General features: G+C 34.8%; 1 protein-coding gene across 1 annotated transcript in view; it reads left to right on the top strand.

Moving 5' to 3' along the window:
• LOC109100010 (adhesion G protein-coupled receptor L2-like) overlaps positions 1-23,068 on the top strand; it is a 70,706-nt gene that overhangs the window by 10,987 nt on the left and 36,651 nt on the right. The window contains exons 4-6 of the mRNA XM_042714101.1: positions 18,724-19,008; positions 20,420-20,523; positions 21,072-21,257. Coding sequence (XP_042570035.1) covers positions 18,724-19,008; positions 20,420-20,523; positions 21,072-21,257 — 575 coding nt within the window. The remainder of the gene's footprint in view (positions 1-18,723; positions 19,009-20,419; positions 20,524-21,071; positions 21,258-23,068) is intronic.

Raw genomic sequence — 23,068 nt, 5'->3', positions numbered from 1 at the left:
CACAAAAGCATCTGAGAAGCCTAGAGGAAAATTGTCTCAACTTGTTCGCACTGGTTTCTGATTAATTTCCTTGAGAATTGAGTTTTCAATATATTTCGACACTACAAATATCATTTGGTGTGTGATAGAGGAAAATGTACAGCATGTGCATGAATTTATCTTTGGCTGCAACAAGGCTCAATCTATTATTGCCATAACCATGTTAACCTTACTGACGGTAACCTTACTGAGGAAATGTGCTGCAGTTTCACAAATGTACACAGTAGCTGTGACCTTACTTAGGAAAGTCTGTAGTCTCAGCTAGTTGCCATTGCTACATGATTAGTTTCTCTAGAAATGCGTTGTTCGCATGGCGGTCAAAAATGACAGATTTTTTTTTTCAATAAAAATACTATATTTTAGATTGATAATGTTTTTATTATCGAATTTAGGGGATTTTATGGTACTAAATTGTATTTATCACCTGGTAACCACTTTCTGAACATAAACCTGAAAATGAAATTTAACTTAAACTGCCATAAATCATGAATGCTTTGGGGCACAGACTTAAGTTTGTTCTCTTTTTAAAAAAGACACTTGGTATATTATTGCTGAAGTGAGAAAAGTTTAAAAGGTGAAATTAAAAAGTTATAGAAGTTTAGGTTTATTCTTATAAAAAAAAAAACTATTTCAAAATTTATATGAAATATATATTTCCAAAATATTACTCTAAAACTGCAAGTAAATCAAAGCCATAAATAAAAAAATAAAAAAAAATATTGAGCTTTCAGTAAGATTTCGTTTGGCCGCAGTACCAAACGCTTCCACTAGATGAAATATGCTTCCCATTAATTTTCAATCAGGTCATTTTGATCTCCAACAGTACAAGGACCATTTTCAGGATCATTTATCCCTTCCGAATCATGCTCTTTTTTTGTGTATGTGTGTGTTCACATAGCAAGTACCGAAATCTTTATCAAGTTTTGTACCATTACGGTTAATTAAAAAATAAAAACAAATTAAATACAAATACAAACAACACCAGGTGGTTAAATCAATAGTTATTGCATGGCCAAATGCATGTATGATTGCCTTACAACAAGGCTTAAGGAATGACTTGCCAGAGAAGAAAAGATCAGTCATCAAGAGCCATTAAATGTGATTGTGAGCCATTAGACCACATTCTTCTATTAGCAAGAATAATTACACAGAAACACAATGTTATCATTACTGTGCCAATGTCATGAGTATATTTTATGTGCAGAAAGGCACAAATGTAAAGAATTATTGTTTTGTAAAACCATGTATCTTTTTGCAAAGAAGGGCAATGTGACAATTTTTTTTTTTTTTTTTGTTATAATATACCTAGTCATAAATATTTTCCTCCTCATCCCTCATTGGCTTAAAATCTGGCACAATGCTGTGCGCCGTTGAACTTGTGAGCAGTGAGAGCTCTGATCACACCGAGTATGAATGAGGAGACAAAGCCAGTGAGATCTTGCACATGTAATGGACTCACAGAGATGTCAGAATTGTATCCAAATGGGGGCATCAGCACATAACCAGATAAGCTTTTCAGTGCCAAATGATTTTTGTTTGCTCAATACTGAGTTCACATTTGTTTGTTTGTTCAATACTTTTTTCTGCGCTTAAAATATCCCCTTGTGTGTGCAGAGTTGTAGCATAAAAATAACTCCATAAAAACTATGGTAAGTGGCACTGGTGCCTTCTGTGCTTTAGCAGCACTTCTCCATTTCACTAGGCCAGATTGTTTCCATTTCTGTTGCCGTCCTCAGCCGTGTGCATGCAAAGGTCGAGCCTTGAAATTCCTAGATCCTCCTTTCCCCCTTCATGCCACAATTTTGTCGACACCCCAAATGTTAACCGGCTCACCATGCATAACGGGAATGCATGCGTTGAGTCTGTTTTCACTCTGGCATTCACATATAAATGTAATTAGCCACTGAATTATCATAATTACCATTATTGGGTGATCAGGGCAGAGCAGCAAAATTGGGCTGGTTGTGAGTTGCCAATGAGAAGAAGAGAGTTTTTTGGTTGTTTTTGCCTTACTCCGATTTACTAAGTTAAATGTACAGTATTGATTTAAATTTTGAACTATTGGGTCAAATTTAACAGGAAATTCCAGGCTTGCTTCATTCGTTCTTGCATGTTTACGTCATGTCTTTAAACACTTGTCCAGCTGCTATATCCTGTTTGTGATTGTGGAGTGATTGTACCTTGTTGTTACATTAATAGCATTGTTGTGTAGAATTTGAACTAGTTAGTGAGCTGGCATTTAACATGGTTATAACAGCAACCTGCGTTGACCTTGGGGAAATCACCCATTGTCAAAACAAAGAGACCTTGAGAGTCTAAAAATAAAAAACACCACAACAAAAAAAAATAACAACAAAATAAAAAGAAAATTACACTTGCAGTTGCTGCCAAAAAAAATTATTACCAACCATTATCACACCACCAACAATCCACAAACAATCCACACAATTCGAAAACTTTAGAAAGTTGATCAAATAATAAAGGTGCCATGTGTAAAAATTGAGGTATGTACCAAATGTTAAATCTTTTAGTTTTAGAAATATGAATTACTAATGAATAAAAAAAATAATAATATGAATAAATAAATCAGGCGAGTGTAGGGCTACACACTTAATTGAATGCGATTGTCATACGCATCTTGTCAGTAAAGCCGGTTCTGTAATCAGTAGTAAATATCCATCACATGCTTTCAGATGGAGCAGCATTTACTACACAGAGCCGTAGTTTACTGACAAGCTACGCAAAATCGCGTTCTTAATCGCAGACAATATAATAACGCAATAATTACACAGTGAAGTTCATTTCCGTCAAAAATATATATAAAAAAAAACATCCTCTGTTAAAAAAAAAATAAAAATACACACCCCTTCACACCCAGAGCTTAAAATTGAGCCCCTTCACACTGCGATTTCCGGAAAATACACGGGTAATGTGTCCCGGCAATTGTTCCCGGGTCGCTAGATTTTGCCCCTTTCACACTGCCAGTGATTACCCCGGAATATGTGCGTGCGTTCAAACACTACCTGTAAAGGTCCCGTGAAGACACAGTGATATCAGGGTGTGACGTGTAATGTACGAGTCGAAAACGCTACACATTAACTTTCAGTTTAAGCTGGCGAACGATTAGTGAGGAACTAACTGATCTCTGGTGTGTTAAGTTTGCAATATTTGTTTCGTCGCGAACGTTGATCTGCCTTCAACAATTTTTAAGTAACTGCTTTAAAGATGAGTCACGCGATAACGTGCGTCATCATCTTCGACACACCCTTTATCGGCATTAGTTCTGTTTTGTCAACCACACAGCGCTCGTTCAATGGGACTGACATTCCCGGCAATGTTCTAGGTTCCCATGTAGTTATCAATCCCTGAATCAATCCCGGGAAATCGTTTGCGTTCACACAGAATGCAATGTATAATGTTCCGGCAATTTTCCAGGTCCAACGTTCAGTGTGATAGGGGCTTTTAGCTGTGTTAATGAAAGTATAATTAGACATTCCTGTTCACAGTAACATAGCTTTACATCACTGAGCTTGTGCTGAACATACAAAAGCACTTGTTTGTTGCCATTAAACATCAGGTAATTTAATGTTAGATATATAATATTTCTCCGCTGACTGCTCAATATTAATATAAATATATTTAATTTCTCAATATTGATTGCAATACAATCTTCTTCTTAGAAAGAGAGAGTCTCTTTAGCTGGAATGGAGTCTTTAAGCCTCACCTTTGAGTGCAGCGATAAAATAAGTTGCTTGCATTAATATTCACAGGGAACGCGGTGAAGTCCCACAGCAATACCTGCCCGCAAAGCATCCGTAGGATTTGCACCATCCAAAACTGATGACGCGAGATGCGTCTATGGGAGCCATTAAATCTCATTACCAGACTTTATGAGCTGCACATTAAGCCTCAACTGTGAGTTGTACTTTGGGTAATTACATGCAAGCACAATTTCCAGCTTTTAAAAGAATACCAGGGACACTGTTGTGCTCTTTAACCACTTTAACAACACCCTGAAATGCTACTGCAAGTCGAGGAACAGAGAGTGTTAGGCCTAAATCCTTCTTAATAATCCTCCTTTGCAATTCATATAATTCCATGAGGGCACAGACCGATATGAAACACGTCTGCTATATAAGGGGATCCTTGTGAAATGAAAAGCATGCTCTGAAAAGGGGCTCGAACCAGAATAGAGGATTAAGCTTTCCTAATGAGTCAAGCTTGTCTGTGTAGACCCTAGAAAAACATGATTTCTGTTTATATTATATTTCAGGTAAAAATCATCTCCTGCCATTACACACAAATTTGTATGATAATGAAATCTGTATGATTATGTTGTTAGCGAGCACTCCTTTCGTTTTTTTGAAAGTTGAGGCTTCTTAATAACAAATGTGAAATAAAAAAGCATCTGAAAGGTCTGTTCACATCAAGATTAGCACAAATATATTGGGCTACATGAAGAACAAATGGACTTTGGTGTAACTAATTTGATGTTATAACTCATTCAATCTCCTGTTTGTCTTTTATAAATTTGATATTCATTTGTATTTTTTATTTAATTTAAGGAATATGGTGGAGACGAGTGAAGAGCACTGTTGCAAATATCTATGCCAAGCCTGTGTCTTTTTGCATTTTATTATAACATCCAAACAAATTGTTGCAGCCAGTTGCACTTTTTAATGCCAGAATATTAATTAATACAGGGTACAATAATATAAATACATTAAACTTGAGATGCATGGATATTTGGACATATGCATACTGATAGGGACGCAACAATTCACTCAATTAATGATGCAATATGATTGAGGATATGATTTTCTTACCATTTTTATTTTTATTTTTATTTTATTTAACAAAATCAGATTTAAGACAGATTATAAATAAAAAAGTGTCTTTCCATTATTTCTCAGATAAAATGCTGCACATGTATGCTTTAAAATTAGGATAATCATAGCATAATCCCATAGCATAATCATTTATAGTTTGTCCATATAAACACCTGCGTTTAGCTTCAAGTGGCGTCTTTGATGACAGTATTCTATAAAAATGATTTGCAATCTGACATCCAAAAGCATGGATTTTCCATGGATTTTACCCATTTCCCTCCACTTGTTCCCAGTGTTTTCCTGCCGCCACAAGTGACGTAACTGTGACGTCTACTCCAAATTGGTCTGTACAGAGACAAGATGAAAAGAAAATACTATCAATTTTTTTCTGAAGACCGTCAGTTCTCCTCAGAGATGCATTTATATAAACCCCTGCCCTCAACTGTATCGCGATTCATTTAACATCTCAATCGACTTGAATCGTCACATATTTTCATCGATTTTCAACTGGTTTTGGGTGCATCATTACATCCCTACAATGCAAAGTTGCTTTGTACACAGAGCATGTCAGTTTTTTGCTTTCTGCCAGTGTGAGGCCATCAAATGATTTTCGGTCACACATTGTAGTATTTGGTGGCTCTAACATACTGGAAACCGTATTGATGACTTGTACTCCACCTTAGATTTGGGATGGGTGCATTACATTATTCAGCTTCCCGTCCAACTTTGACATTTTATCCCGCTCCCACCCGCAAAATCCAGCAGGTAGAAGTCAACATGGATTTTCCCCTCTCATAAGATTATGTCCCGCTTTTGTGTCATTGGCTAAAGGTTCGTATTGCAACCTCTATTGTGCAAGCAGGAATTTTGTGTTTCCTCCGACCTGATGCGTATTCGTTTCGCTTTGGTGTGAAAAGACCATTCATCTGCCATTTAACTTATTTTTCACTTTGCGTTTGGTGTGACAGGCCTTAAAGGGATACTCCACCCAAAAATGTATATGACTCCACCCAGATGTGTGTGACTTTCTTTCTTCTGTGGAACACAAACTGAGATTCTCTATGAGTCCATATGATGTCACTGTATGAGTCCCTGAAAGTTAAAGTTTCAAAAACTACATAAAATGAAATGACTGTAACCCATATGACCCCATTAGCTGGTTTTAGCTGGTCTCGTAACCTGGCCAAGCTGGTTTTAGCTGGTTGGTCAGCTGGTCTCCCAAACAGAAGTGGCTATAATCAGGCTGAAAGACCAGCTAAATCCAGCCAACAAGGTTAGCTGGGCACTTGATGAATTATTGTCTTCTGAAGCAAAACAATAGGTGTGCTTGAGAAAAATGTGAATATGCTAAAGTTTTCGAACTATAAATGCTCGCTTCCAAGTTTAACAGGTCACAAGTTTAATTCATTTAATTCGTTTTTTTTTTTTTTCACATCAGTTTCGCACCAGAAGATATTGATTCATCAACTGAGCTCGTATGGATTGCCATAATTTCTGTTGCATTATTTTTCTAGAAATCTCCATTTGTGCTCCACTGAAGAAAGAAAGCTCATACACATCTGGAATGGCATGAGGATGAGTAAATGATGAGAGATTGTTCATTTTTGGGTGGAACATCCCTTTAAGGGACCCTTTTCACATTTACGGGATTTTCAAGAGTGGTCATAGTTGCATTAAATTCTAAAATGGTGAACAGGAGATTTTTTGCATGCCGTTTGCTCCAACAGAAGAATTCCATGATCACATTGTCCATGAAGGAGGAAAAAAAGATCAATTCCGAGATACCAAGGTAGTATAACGCTAAGTATAGTGTTAGAAATATACATTATTATTGTATTTTAAATTTAATTAAATTTATGCATTTAGCAGACGCTTTTATCCAAAGCGACTTACAGTGCATTCAGGCTATCAATTTTTACCTAAATCAGAAAATGTAAACTAAACGTTTTGCTAGATGTAACTGTGGAAATGCATCAACACATTTGTCCCATCCTGTATTTTGTTCTCGTTGAATATTATTTTATGCATCAAGCTATAGATGTCAAATGAGTTTAGCATCACTTCACATTAACTGTAAGCAAAGACCAAAAGACAGTCTCATGACTCATCATTGAATTATTATATTCAGAAAAGAGAGCAAGTCAAAAGGAACCAAATGCATTTTTTTAACTCTCATTGATGGCTCTTTCTTCAAAGCGCAGCTACTAAGAGCCAGTAAAGCATACTTGAATCCTGACATTTTAACTTCTTATTTTGACACTTTAAAGCCATTGTCAGTGATGCAAAAGGACCATTTTGTCTTTAAAAAGGTAAAAATACAGAATCAGATGAGGCAGTAAATTGCAAGGAATTTTCAGAGGAAAAGAGGGAGAAATTTAATGTTCCTTGGAACTTAAATTGAACTGAGTGCAAAAGATTTTAATTTAATAGTTCCTATAGGCACAAAGAGCCCTTAGCTACCATTGAAATGCCAGTTGTTTTGTTCATTTTGTTTTAATACATAATCATATGGCTTACTTAAAGCCAGTTTTAGTGCATATCACTCTGGCTTTGGAGCTTAATAAGAGACTAAAGTGTGTTTTTGAAAGCCGCTGTCCTCTGGGAATATCCCACAAGGGTGCCTCTGTGTGTTTTGAGTTTCGGTATAACACATTTTGAGTTGAATTGAAGCATTCGCAGCAAACAGAACCGAGAACAGCAAGCAAGGAAAAAGAGAGTATTGTTCTGTTTTTTTTTTCTCCTCCCCCTCTTCACTGTTTGCCTGTTTTTCATTCTCCTGCTTCATATTCGCAGTGTATTCCTAGAGGCAGTGTCAGTCCCGAAGTTAATAAGCCACATTTCCACTCTCTTTGGTCTTTAGCACACATACATCAGCGTTTCTAAATGGAGTCTCTGACTTGGGCACCAATCCGTCTGATTTTTATGTGCCTGTGGCTATTCACAGGGACTCACCAGTCAACCTGCTAATTCTGTCGTTTAGCAATGGAGCGTTTGACACCTGTTAGTCTGTGGTGATAAGTGGAAATGTAATGCCCATGTGTGGTCTAAGACTGTAAATCTTTAAAGAGATTCTAAGATTATTCAAACTGAACCGTCTGAAATGGTTTGAGGCTTGAGCAGCACAGATCAGAACAGCAAATTTTCATCACCCCTAAGCAAGAGTTAATTAACAATCAAGCCATAGTACTTCAAAAGACGTTGTGCATAGTACATAATATCTTTTGTTTCCTATTGAGCAAGCCAAAGGTAACTGTGGCAAAGAACAAAAAACTCCATTTGATGTTGGATAATGGAGAATAAAAACCAGGCAACACCAGAAGGCCAGAAGACACTCCCTAAAAAAAAAGTAACTAATTACGCTACTTAGTTACTTTTTATGGAAAGTAATGCATCATGTTACTTTTTCTTATCTGGGCTGGGCTTTCTTGTTTGTTTTTAATAAAAAAAGTTATATTTTTGGCAAATGTAAAAGCCCTTTCACAGCAAAAGGAAAGGAAATGCGCAGCTCAGACAAACCTTTCAGCTTTGCTGTATTCTGGGTTGCAGGTAGAATAGGATGTAAGAGAATAAAGTTCAGCATTCTTCATAAATAAATAAAATATGAAACACAATTGTTGTTTATTTTAAGTCATTTTTGTTATTAGTATGCTTGAATTGGATCATCGAATTTCAGCAGCAAAGACATTAGTTAATAAAATGGAATCAAATACATAAAGGATTTTTGTGTTATTTAGCATATTTCATTATTGCAGATTTGAATCATATTTTGAGTTTGCATTTCACTGTTTTTATACATTTTGAGGAATACTGAATCTGTTTTTGTTAGGAGTGAGATGAGTTGACATTTAGTCTAGAACTACAGTAACATCATGTTCACACAACAGCTCTGCATTCACTCCTGATTTCTCTCATCATGAGGACAGGAGAGCTGTCAGTCAATACATGGGAAAAAATAGCAACTGGAGTTACCTATTTGAAAAAGTAACTCAGATATTTTCTTGTCAATTAAAAAGTAATGCATTACTTTACTAGTTAACTTGCGTTGCTTGTAATGCATTACTCCCAAAACACTTTTTCACAACACACCAAAAATAAAATCACAACATAAAAGAAAAAATCACTACATCATTAATAATTTAGTAGTTTTTTATGACCTACATTTAGGATTGAATGGTAAAGTGCAGGTAGATCCGGAAACAGCAGCGGTTTATCTCTTTGTGGTCTATTATTAACGGCTAAAGAGATGCAGATGTTAATCTACTTAATGTTTCTCATTGGTCGCTTGGCACAGGTTGCAATTTGTAGACGTTGGACAGCAACATCAAGCTGGGCCTGGATCTGGCAGGCTCTGGATCCCTCGCTATAAGTATCTCAAGAGTAGGAAGTAATGCAGAGATTAGTACTTCAGATAATGTTTTGCTATTGGTTTGTTTTTCCTAATTCAGTTCGAAAGAAGATTAATGAAGTTTAATTGTTGGAATTTAAGCATCACTATTGCTGTTACTCTTAGGGATTTGAAGCAAGTTGTTGTAGGACTTTCATTATAAACTGCATATTTAATGGAGCTGGCCCCGACTAAAGCTTTTTCTAGTTGACTAATAGTTGTTAATTTAAACCATTAGTCGACTAACCTCATGTTTATATTAATTTAATTGGGGGGCCTTTAATATATAGCCTATTCCACGATTGAGCACATGCATAAAGCTTGCCGCAAAGCACCTGTTAAAGTAATGGCTGTGAATGTGTTAGAAAAAAATAGCACAGAGATATTTTAATTATTTATTAATAAACTAGTGTTTTCTGAGTCATTGTCAGCTGCAAAGATGAAGTTAGCGATGCTTACTCGCTATCTCCGCAGTACAGTGGACACTTTTAATACAGATTGCATAAGATAGAGTTTTTGTTTTTTGATTTTGTTGATGTCTGTGAGGCAAGTAGCCCAAACGGTTACTGTTTCAGTTCATGTTTTGTGATACGCTCCAGTTCACAGAGACCGAACGGCAGAAAGCGCGTCCTGTTTATTTTCTTTATTTTACAAAAGCACTTATTTTGGATATTGTTGATGTATAGAAATAAAAGCAGACACTTTACCATTTTGAATTATTCTGTTTCAATTTCAAATGATAAGCCATATTGAAGGTTGATGAATGATAGGTAACTGTTTGGATTTCCTGCCTGCTGTACTGTATTTATCACAAGGACCAGCCGTTAATGATCTGTCTGTCAAAGACACGGACCATTGTTTCTGTGACTAACCAGCTAATAAAGTTTTTGCCGACTAAGCCTTTTCTCATTGACTAATGTTTAGTCGAGCCCTACATATTTCATAAAACTTTGGAAAAGATTGGACAAAGGCTTATGAATTATTATTTTTTTATCATCTATGATCGTTAATGGTTATAAAAGGAAGTTTGGAGATGGACTAAAGCCCCATACTGTGTGACCTGTTAGAGTCCTCATCCGTCTCAATCACACAGTACTGCTGGAGACGGCAGGGAAGTTGACTCTCGGTCAAGAGTGGAAACCGATATACAGTCATTTAATCAATAGTGGAGCTGAAACCCTACAGATAAATTTTCCCTCGATGGTTCTTAGGAACTTCAGAACGGACCATCTATGAGAAATTTGAAGAAACTATTGATTGTAAGTGTAAATGTGTCTGAAATGAGGTGAAAAAGTCATATTTATAAACCATGTTTTTCATATTGGCCCAAAGCTGTGGTGATTTACACCAACATGCACAATTACCAGTGGTAAAATCACTTCTGCATGGTTATATTTTTTAACTAGTTGTTGGTCCTGATGCAATGCTATTTTTTAGGCCTCAAGATCTTGGGAACACCAAAGAATTGTCACTTTGGTGCATCCAGACAGCACAAACACATGCTGATCCTAAATTGTTGTTTTGACACCACCAGCATGTAATAAACCCACCTCCAAATGGCATCCAGCAGAAAACTCCAGCTGGGGAAACTTTGGACAAAGACTACATTTGCATTCGGCAACTCCTGCTTTTAGCCTGAAAGAAGGGAAGTGACACCGGTTAGCCAGTCTTATTTCTTCAAGTTTTAGTCATTGAAGTCTCCAGAGCAGCAATAAGCACAAGCCAACGTCAATTATGGGACAGATTTGTTTAGCAATCTCACCACTTTTCCTCTTGAAATCCCAATTTCTCAGCAGACCATTCAGGATTGCTCTTCAGTCTGGACTCATGTTATTCTTAATCGTTGTGAGCTGTTGAGTGCTTTCGTCTTTGATAGGCTATACATCCTTGCGTTCTTATTTCAGTGACACTGACTGAAATGACAGCTAATTGAGGCTACTTTTCCTGAAAGCTCTGATGGACAATACTCTGCGACTCCTCCTCCTGCCAGGTGGTGAAATTGCCTGGCATAATAAAAAGAAAATTGTAGAGGTATGAGTCAAGAGATGTCAAAATAAAGCAACGAGGCGCAGGCTCGGCCATTGACAAGCAGTTTACCTCTATTTATTTTCTCTCACTCGTTCTCTTTGCTTTCCACTTCGCCTAAGAAGAACATTTAAGTGGACACAAGGTGAATGCAGTTCCTACAAGGCTGCTGAGAGATTAAGAATTGAACAGTGTTTCACAAGTTTTCATCTAGAAAGCATCCTTTCAATGCCATTTTCTTTCATCTTTCCTCGGTATGATGCTTAGTAGTGTGTATAAGCGCTGTATTTCTGCTTTTCCATAAGCGCCACCTACTGTCAGAGAGTGAATTCGCATTTTCATTCAGCCCATCTGCTGTTTTTAGTTATAAATATGTAACTAAACATTTATTAAATTGAAATGTAAGGTGCTTTTTGATTTCTTCAAAACTTGTATTGAGTGTTCTGTAAAGTTATTAAAATCAAAGTTTTTACTTTTGTTTTACAGTTTAGGATGCTACTATGGACATAAGTGGTTGACCAATATATTACCAAGGCCAATATATCAGCCGATATTTGGCTTTTTTTTTTAATTAATTTTTTTATTATCAGCATCAGCCAATAGTTTTTTTCTGTTTGGCTGATATATCAGAAATGGGACTTGTATTTTAATGGAATTGAGAACGCTAGCATTAAAACCGTTGCAAAATCTGTATGGGAACATATTCCACCCGTTTAAAATAAGATTCTTATTGAAAAGGATGGAATTCACAGAACAGCATAAAACTGTTTTTGAGATGTTAACAGATTTGTACAGATTAAAAAGAATTACTGCACTCATGTTTATTATTAAGGCGAAAGTAGTTCCATTACGCTTTTTTTTTTTTAGTTTACAAAAAATGTGGTGCCTGTGTAAAGTAAACCTTGAATTGTGGCTGTCTGGTGAGTATGTGTAGTTATATTCTAAGCATTTCATTATTCATGTGAGTGCCCTGTTTTAGGCATGAGATTGCATTACAGCAGAGAATTCAGACATCACGAAAGGCTGTTTCAGCTCTTCATTCACCTCTGATGTTTCTGCGTCGTTGTCTATCAGAGGTGTGGGTTGTAAGTTTGAGTTTCTCCAGTGTAGGAACACAAAAGTGTTATTTATTCCCCTGCGGTGTGGTCACAGCTGGAGTATAATGACTGATTAGTGAGAATGTGAATGGTTAAGAAATGAACAAACATGTGAATAGAATAGTGACCATGCCTGGCTGAGATTTGGACTTCTATTGCTGCTAACCCCATTACCATATTTACTCCAAATTTAGTACACCTACTACGTACAAAAACTCAGAGTACTGCAGCATTGTGGCTATAATAAAATATCGTTCTTTGAGTATGAACAAAACCAGGACTGGGTTAGGAATGCTACAACGTCCCCCACAAAAAAAATTAGGAAGCCACTGCAAACTGAACAGCTTCCATACCGCAAGGGTTTATACGCAATGTTGGCTGAAAAATCAGGCACAGATGCATACTTTGAAAATCCACCAGAAATAGTATCCTCTCTGAGTACCGTTGACGTAGTTTTCACTTTATAAGATAGATATTATGCACATTGCAATTCAGTCTGTTTGTGTTCAGAGTGTTGACTTTTTAGTCAATTGAAAAATGTCTGATTGTGAGTGAATGATCAGCAAACGAACAAACGCATTAATTGACGATGAACCGGTTTAATTGTGCCATGTCTGCTACTTCAAAGATAGCAAATATTGTCTCATGCTGCCACAAGCAGAATGTATTTTCCTTTTGTTGTAGCAGCTGTGAGAGTCCACTTCGTGTTTTGTGTAGTTTTGCACACTGGGCTGTTCAGGGAGGTCTGGATCAAAATCAAACCAGAATTGTTCCAGATTGGCTAGCCCTGTGTGTGTGTGTGTGTGTGTGTGTGTGTGTGTGTGTGTGTGTGTGTGTGTGTGTGTGTGTGTGTGTAACCACTGGCAGGTAGTGTTGTCTCAATACCAAAATATCAGTAGTCAGTACCAATTAGGGTTTCAAAAAGGTGGAACATTTCCAGTAAATTTCGGAAATATTCCAGAAATTTTGGAAACCTTCCAGGATTTTTTTGAATATTCCAGGGATTTCTGGGAAGTTTCCGGAAATGTACAAGGCATTTGCCACCCCTTTGCAGCCCTAGTACCAATACCATTGAAATGTATCAATGCTCAATACCGATTTTGATCTCAAAAGTAAATACTTTACGGAGGGAACGTAATGTTTTGTGCATTTTACTGTATTTAAAATGTAGGGAAAGCATGTACAGAGTAAAATAAAATTCTTCTCTTCACAACATTATTATATTATTCTATTATTTAATAAAATAACGTTGCCAGTTAAACGTTTCAAGCTATTTATTTTGTTCTGCAGATGAAAAAAATCAAATTGCATTGTTTGAATTCTGAATAGGCAGGGATTTCTATCATTTCAAAAATAATAAATTATATTTGATTATATCATGTTTAATAGTAATATTTTATTTAGATCGGCAGTCTAGTAAAAGTTCTAAAGTAATACAAAAATAAAATTGCAGCCTATGTGTAACTGCTATTGTTTCTGAATATTTAGCACTGTTAGAGTTTAAAGTGTTGCAGCTCTGTTTAATGCCTATTGAGTGCATTTTAATAGACTAATAATATAAAAAAAAAAAAATACACAAACAACATTTTTAAAATACTTCTGTTTCTGAATAAAGTAGTTTTATTTCATTGTAACTAACCTAAATATAGCTTGCAGTTTGTGTTTAGAACAAACAAATCTGTTGTTAATTCCTGATTTTTGGCATATGTGATGAATAAAACAATACATTTTAGCTTGAAGGCAGGGTTAAAAACAGTGAAATGTTATAATTAGGGAATTTGTGTTTTTGTGTAATTGCACATGCCGTCCATTAGTCAGATGGCTACGGTTACATAGAAAATGGACACAATTTAATTAGTATTTGAACTCTTTAAGGCATTTAACCATTTATTTATGTCTTTTGACTTTTAAAACATATTAAAATGCAAAAATCCATGTAATTTACAGTGTAATCTACACATGCATGCCAAACTGCATTAGTGTGGTGAACTTAGTTTTAGTTTTGTGAATTATATGTGTGCCTAAAACTTTTTTAATTGATTCACAAATATACATGGTCTGATCTGTTACCACACATGGATGCCATTTGAAATCCTAAAATCGCCTGTTCATCATTTTAGAAACGCTCCCATAATGCAAACATGTTGGAGTCTACATCTGTAATGTATTGTTTAATGCATTTTATGATTTTTAAAAGAAAGAGTGGAATGCATTTTCTCTCTCTTTTTTCAGTATGGTAAACAATAATCAAGTCCGTGTGATAATCTAAATTAATCTAAAAGTAATCATAAAGTAGTCAGCCTACAGTACATCGCCTAATATGTGTAATCCAGATTGTTACTAACTACAATATTTGTCATGTAATTTCTAATCAGTAACAGACTACAATTTCTAAGTAGCTCTGCTGACAGGTGCTCACTTGCGAATATGCATCTGTTTTCTGAAGAACACCCACAGTATGTGGCTTTGTGCAACTACATGTTAGCGGGAAAAACGCATGTGCATTTCGCAGTGTTTGTATAGTGCAAAATGATAAACACAGGCAGTTACGTCTTAAGGGATTGTAAACAGATGGGACAAATTACTGATGTGTCAGAATAGATCATTAGTGCATTAGTGTAGTAAATGAAGCCTATTAGACTTGCTGCTGTCTATAATGTCATCAATAATAATGAAACCGCAATAAAACTGAGAAAAATATAAAGATGACTTACTGCTCTTGTCTGGAAAACTTCAGTGGCTTTAAAAGTCCTCTACAGTTAGATTGGACTTGGATGTTTTGAAGCTATATTTGACTACATTAAATTGTCTTTATTTAAATGGTTATTCATTTAGCTCAAAAAGTAGAGAAAGTCATGGGTTCGATTCCCAGGAAAAAATGTGTGCCTTGAATTTAAATGTAATTGCATTGATCAGTAGCATTGTTTTTAAATAAGGTATTTTTTATCGAGAATAAAATAGTTTTAACTGATTTTATCTGCATTTTACTGATTTTTAAGAGTAAATTAGATTAAATTTAAAGTCTATTGTATATTGAGTTGTGACCGAATCAAAAAAAGAAAAAAAAAGAAGCTGTTTTGATGATGATTTGATGAATTTTACTGATGATAAAAATTGAGCATCACAGTCATCAAAGTGGAAAATAATGGTTATGGTGTAACCTGTAAGTTTTGTAAATTTTGGCAAGTTGCTTATTGTTTTGTTTAGTTACTCTGCATGGAAGGTCGGCACAGAGAGTAGTTTTTCATTATTCAGCACTTTGATGTGAAGGGTTGTACATATCCATCTTGTTTTAATCTTTTAGTAAATATTATAATTTTTGCTCTGTCTTGTGAGATGAAAGATGCAAATGGCAAAAGCTCTTTTAGTTTGATCAAGCGTTGTGTATCAGGTTGTTGGTTTTGTGTGTTGCCATCACAAAAAAAAAAAAAAAAACAACCTTGGTCTTACAGTCCGGCCCGTGGGTGATTTTGTTATTGTGATTACATTATAATGCTGCAAATAGAACGATAACCAGCCATTCAACTTCCTTCATTAGCATTCATCATGAGTCACGGTACAGAACGAGCCACTGAATCTACTGAATATTACTACATGCTGCGTTTTATTTCCCGTGATAAAGGCCCTGAAACCCTAAAGCACATCTTCTTATGATGTGAACAGACATGTATTGGTTGCATATTGATGAAAACAATATCACACATTCATTTGAATACTAAAAGTCATGTGATTTTTAAATGTTTTTAATAAAGTCTCTTCTGCTCATCAAGGCTGCATTTATTTGATATAAAATACAATAAAAACAGTAATATTGTCAAATATTATTACAATTTGAAATAACTAATTTCTATGTGAATATGTGTTAAACTGTAATTTATTTCTGTGGTGTGCAGCTGTATTTTCAGCATCATTACTCCAGTCTTCAGTGTCACATGATCTTCAGAAATGATTCTAATATGATGATTTGCTGCACAATTAATATTTGGTGATTAGTTACTAAAGATGGTTATTATTAGATGTTAAAAACAGTTTTTGCTGCCTAATGTTTTGGAAACTTTTTTTTCTTTTAAAAGAAAAGCATTTATTTGAAATAGAATCTTTTGTAACATTATTAATGTTTTTACTGTCACTTTTGATCAATTTAATGCGTATTTGCTGAATAAATGCATTCATTTCTATTAAAATCATACATGGTATGTCATGTTTTCTGCATAACTATTGTGCAGCACAACTGTTTTCAACAACACTAATAATAATAATAATTTCTTCATCAGCAGAAAATCATAATATTAGAATGATTTCTGAAGATCATGTGACACTGAAGACTGGAGTAATGATGCTGAAAATACAGCTGCACACCACAGAAATAAATTACATTTTAAAATATGTTCACAAAGAAAAGAGCTATTTTAAATTGTAATAATATTTCACATTATTAGTGTTTTACTGTCATTTTGAGCAGCCTTGGTGAGCAGAAGAGACTCATTGAAACATTTAAAACCCTAATGTTTCCAGACTGTATGTGCTGTATGTTTAATCCTGTGAACTTCAGTGCCTTCAATCATACGCTTCATCCAGAACACGCTTGTCCTTGTATCACAGAGAGAACAAGATGGTGCGGAGCCTCTTTATATGCGTGACGTGACAGACATGTGAAGGGGCGGGGCTTATGCACCATCTGCCAATGATTTGATTCAGGCTTCAGCAGAGGCTGTAAATGAAAGGGAACAGAAATATTTGATTCTATGCACATTCGTATCTTGTGGTATTCATTATTATGGATGGTTTCCATGCAGTCGCTGCGCTGTCTGACACAGGATCGCAAAAACACAGAGGAGAATTCAACAGCACTCACGATGCATACATGAGAGCGGTTTAGAATCACTCCTGGACATCTTCATATCTGCGTTTGCACTCCTGTGGACAGTTTTTATCCATCCATCCATTCATCTTCCTTTCCATTTATCCTGCATGGGGCTGTGGGAGTGCTGGGAACTAGCCTGCGCCCTCTATGGGCAATTTATCATCTCCATTTCACCTGCATATCTTTGGGTTGTGACGGAAACCAAAGCCTACACCCACACACAATTTACACACACACACCACCACACACAATCACCTCCACACACACACACACACACACACACACACGTCTATGGGCAATTTATCATCTCCATTTCACCTGCATATCTTTGGGTTGTGACGGAAACCAAAGCCTACACATGGAGAACATTAGGGGTTTAATAATCTGCTCAGCTCACAATATTATGCATTTTGACAATATTTTGGACAAAAAACATCAACAACAAAAAATTAAAAAAACTAAACAAAAACGAAAATTTCCCAAAAAAAGCATTAACCCAAAAAATAAAAAAAAAAAAAAAATAAAAATAATAAAAATAAAAAATTAAAACAACCATTCATATATATACTACACTATTTAATAATATTTTTAATAATATTTTTAAAAATCCATTTTTAATTTCACTTTAAATTTTACCATATTTTTCATCAGCACTTTCTTCTTCACCTTTTTCAAATACATTTTTAAAGTGTGATATATGTATGTGTGTGTGTGTGTGTGTGTGTGTGTATATGTATATATGTGTGTGTGTGTGTATGTGTGTGTGTGTGTGTGTGTGTATATATACAGTATATATATGTATATGTATACATTATTATATTTCCATTTCTATTTGTTTTATTCCAGTTTGAGTAACTTTAGTACATTAACATAAACATAATTTGAAAGTTTTTCATCTAGTGTTTATATTTTATCTCAGCTTTATTTCAATTAACAAAACAATCTGCAACATTTGAATTTTAATATTTCTTTTAGTTTTTAGTAGTTTTAGTATATCAAATATCAAACTAAACAAAAATGAGAAATGTTGCTTTAGCAACAATTTTAATTTATTAAATTTTTATTTGTAATTATTTATTTTACATTTTTATTGTCAAACTTTTTTAAGGTTTTTTAAGTTCACTTTAACTATTAACTATGACTTGTGCCTCAGTAAACTTAAGTTTAGGTATTAAGTTTAGGTACTGAGTCGGTTTAAGAGATCTAATAGTGGTCATGCAGAATAAGCCATTAATATGTGCTTTGTAAGTACTAATAAACAGACAATATGCTAGTAATATGCATGCTAATTAACAGTGGGAATTGGTTTTAGTTGACTATAATATCTCTGTCCATCTCAAATGTGTCTCTTCTGACCACTTGTGAGCGAATTACAAGTGGAGGGTTTGCATCGCAAAATGATATCTGTGTTTATAAAATGTAAGAAATCAAATAAAGTGTCTGTGTCTGTGCACCGTTTAAATAACCTCCCTCCTGTGCCCACAGTACCAACGGTCTCTGATGACGTTACATCAGCGGTGCAGCCTAGAAGATCCACTCCTGGAGTCAGGAGCAGCACTGCCAGCTTCACCCTCAGACCTGCGCTCAGCATCACCGTCACTCCCGACCCGGCAGCCGTGGACCGCCCCGAGCCGCCGCCGGACCCCAGCGCCGTCAGCCCGCCCCCCTCCAGCAGACGCTTCTGCGACGGGACGGAGAGGAGAGGAATCTCCTGGCCGCAGACACACCGAGGAGCCACAGTGGAGCGGCCGTGTCCTAAAGGAACTCGAGGTGCGTCTGCGGCGCAAACAGCCTTTTGAATTATTTGTGCAATTAGCGTCAGGAATCTGTCATCAGTGCAGAAGGGACCGCTTGTGCTGGTTTCCAACATGTGCCGTTTCTTATTTGAATGGCATCCATATGGAGATGTCAAAATTATCAGCAAGATTTACGTCCCATTGCTCAGTTTATAAGTAAGAATTATGCAGAGCTGCATGAAAAGTTTATTACAGACTCCACCAGATTTAGTCCTAGTTTAAAGTGCTCATGAAATGCATCTTTTAAATTACTTTATAATCTTTCCCGTGGTGCACTTATAACCTTACCGTGTCAAAAACTCTCATAATTTAGATATACAGTACAGGTCAAAAGTTTGGAAACATGACTATTTTTAATGTTTTTGAAAGAAGTCTCTTCTGCTCATCAAGCCTGCATTTATTTGATCAAAACTACGGTAAAAAAACAGTAATATTCTAAAGTATTATTACAATTTAAAATAATAGTTTTCTATTTGAATATACATTAAAAAAAAAAATTCCTGTGATGCAAAGCTGAATTTTCAGCATCATTACTCCAGCCTTCAGTGTCACATGTAACATCCAGTCTATCACATGATCATTTAGAAATCATTCTAATATTCTGATTTATTATGAGTGTTGGAAACAGTTCTGCTGTCTAATATATTTGATGAATAAAAGGTTAAAAAGAACTGCATTTATTCAAAATAAAAAAAAAAAATTCTAATAATATATATTCTAATAATATATTTTCTTTACTATCACTTTTTATCAATTTAACACCCTTGCTGAATAAAAGTATTTATAAAAAAAAAAAAAAAGAAAAAAAAAAAACTACTGACCCCCAAATTACTGACCAGTAGTGTATATTGTTACAAAAATATTACAAAAAACATAGCTTATTTTTTTTTTTTTTTTTTTTTTGTACTTTTTTCATCAAAGTATTTTTTTTTTAAGCAGCAGAACTGTTTCCAACTTTTTATAATGAATCATCATATTATGATTTCTAAAAGTATCCCTAAAAAAGTATCACATGTTCACAGAAAAAATATTAATTTAAAGCATAATAAATTTAAAAACTATTATTTTAAATTGTAATAATATTTCACAATATTACATTTTTTTTCTATATTTTTTGATCAAATAAATGCAGGCTTGATGAGCAGAAGAAACTTCTTTCAAAAACATTAAAAATAGTAATGTTTCCAAACTTTTGACCTGTACTGTATATGGCATCAAAGGTTGCATGATGCAAATTATTTTTGCAATCTCACAAATACTTCTATCATAACGTGCCCAGTGAAAACACGACTCATCATTGATTATAACGGGAGTTTTGGCAAAAAAGCAGAAATCAAATCACTGATAGAATTGCGCTGAGGATTTCCCCTTCCATCGTTCTCCAGGAATCGCTCTGTTCCTCTGCACGTCTGCCGACGGGATCTGGAGTCCCAGAGGTCCTGATCTCAGTAACTGTACGTCTCACTGGGTGACACAGCTGGCACAGAAGGTGAGTCAGAAATAATCGCTATCATGTATTTCTGTAGCACATTTCACATTGTTGCATAGCGCCTTTACTGAAAATCATGGTGTTAATGTTTATAGTGTAATGTTTGTATTTGCATTTAGCAGATTAGAGCCGAACGATCGTGGAGTGACATTCATATTAGAATGATTTCTGAAGATCATGTGACACTGAAGACTGGAGTAATGATGCTGAAAATACAGCTTTGATCATAGGAATAAATTACAGTTTAAAATATATTCACATAGAAAATGGCTTTTTAAATTGTAATAATATTTCACAATATTACTCCATTTTTAATCAAATAAATGCATGAGCAGAAGAGACTTCTTTAAAAACATTCAAAAATCTTAATTATTGCAAACTTTTGACCTGCACGAGTATCACTACACCAGATGGAGGGGAAGATAAAATAAATAATAATAATAATAATTTACTATGTAAATATATAAGCCAAGCATGCACAGATATTCCGAGGTCTGTTAGAATGAATTGAATGTATGTTTTTGTCTCTGAACTCTTCACATCTTCAGATCCGGAGCGGTGAGAACGCTGCGAATCTGGCGAACGAGCTGGCGCGTCACTCTCAGGGTCCCGTGTACGCGGGCGACGTCAGCTCCTCTGTGCGGCTCATGGAGCAGCTGGTGGATATACTGGACGCTCAGCTGCAGGAGCTCAAACCCAGCGATAAAGACACGGCCGGACGGAGCTTCAACAAGGTACAGTGCAATACATGACCGGCCACAGCGAATGTGAACTGTGGATTTTGATTTGTTTGATTTGGTAAACTTTGAATCTTCAAGTCGTAAAAAACGTCAGCAGTTCTGGTTTGACGGTTTCTAATCTTGACAAGTTCAGTGACCAGCAAAAGTTCATTTATGCTTTAAAACTTTAACACAGTTGATTAGTGAGGAATACCAGTCCCTGCTGTTAGTGTATGTGTCATTTCTTATTTTGAGTCAAGCCCTTACAGCATTACCACCAAGGCTTATATTGCAATTATTTTATTTTATTTTATTTTATTTTATTTTATTTTATTTTGTTTTGTTTTGTTTTGTTTTGTTTTGTTTATTTTATTTTATTTCAATTTATTTTATCTTATTTCATTATCCTTCAAAAACACCAAACTAGTTGGGGGTTTTGTTTTGTTTTGTTTTGTTTTATGTTTTGTTTTGTTTTATTTTTTGTTTTGTTTTATTTTATTTTTTATTTATTTATTTATTTATTTTTATTTTTTTGGTAATTCTCTGCATGGCAAAATATAGATTTGTATATTCATTTATATAAAACATTAATATAGAATATAGATTTTTCAAGATACCAAAGCCTTCAGTCAAATATCAGGCTCTCTGCTCATTTTGCCAAGATAAAATTATCTGAATTAAATTCTATCTGCATTTGTTGTATAGATCTGTACTATTACTGGATGTAAGCAGATTCAAACAGGTGAAATATTTTTTTCTAAAATCATGTTTTTATTGTGCTACTTAGCTGTAATTTTAGTTATTTTTTGACCTAATCAGAATAACCCAACATCAATTTGAAATACACAAAAAAAAAACCACAATAAAAAAACTTGATTTTTGAGAATTATTAAAAATGGAGTTATCTGTTTTTGCAAATGAACTCTTAATATATATATATAGTATTAAAAGGCTAGTTTCCTTATTTTAATCTTATAATATTATGACTTTAATCACTTAACTATACAATGGAATTCTTGTTCATTTTGACTTTATTTATTAAATAATTACTGCTTTAATCTGATAATGTTATAACTTCATTAAATTAATTATATTAAAAGGCCTATTATGAAATTAAAAGTATTCTGATTTCATTATAAATATTAAGACTTTGTTCTCAAATTCCTGTTTTTCTCCTCCACCTTGCAGCTAAAGTTGAGTTTATGGCTTCATTTGAAAGTGTGATGTAATGTCTTCCTCTTCAGCCAGTGTCTTCTAGAAGAGAGATGCACATTCAAAGACATGTTTCATAGAAATGGGGTTCTGGACGTGCTCTACGGTGTCCTTTTAAACTCTATATGACCTCAGCTTTGAATATATACAGATATTTCTTCAGCTAAAGGCACTTTTTGCCCTGTGGACTTTCAGAAATGAATAACGCACTTTTAAAGCTCGTAGGTGATTTAAATGGTCTGTACTGACAATGACAACAGAATGATTATTAACTTATTTCTCTAACATAAATTTACATAATCACACCTTTTAAATAAATACATTTACACCTTTTTTACAAATAAAAAAAAACACTATATTTTGACACCTTTTGCATAAGTACAGTTACAGTTTGCTTAGAAATTACAAAAAATACAAACCAAATCTTGAACATGTTATTCACTGACACTTGGTGGAGATTATGTCACAACTAAAAATCATATTTTCACACATTCATATTGAAATATTATATCATGTTTTGTTTAAATCATCATATTTTGAAATGGAATTAATATTTGCAATTTTTTTCCATTTTAAGTGAAAAACAAAGACAGTTTTAATGTGCTCTCCATATC

Source organism: Cyprinus carpio, chromosome A2 (assembly GCF_018340385.1).
Source record: "Cyprinus carpio isolate SPL01 chromosome A2, ASM1834038v1, whole genome shotgun sequence".
Lineage (NCBI taxonomy): Eukaryota > Metazoa > Chordata > Actinopteri > Cypriniformes > Cyprinidae > Cyprinus > Cyprinus carpio.
Note: the sequence above shows the minus strand (reverse complement) of the source record. Positions and strands in the feature narration are given on the sequence as shown.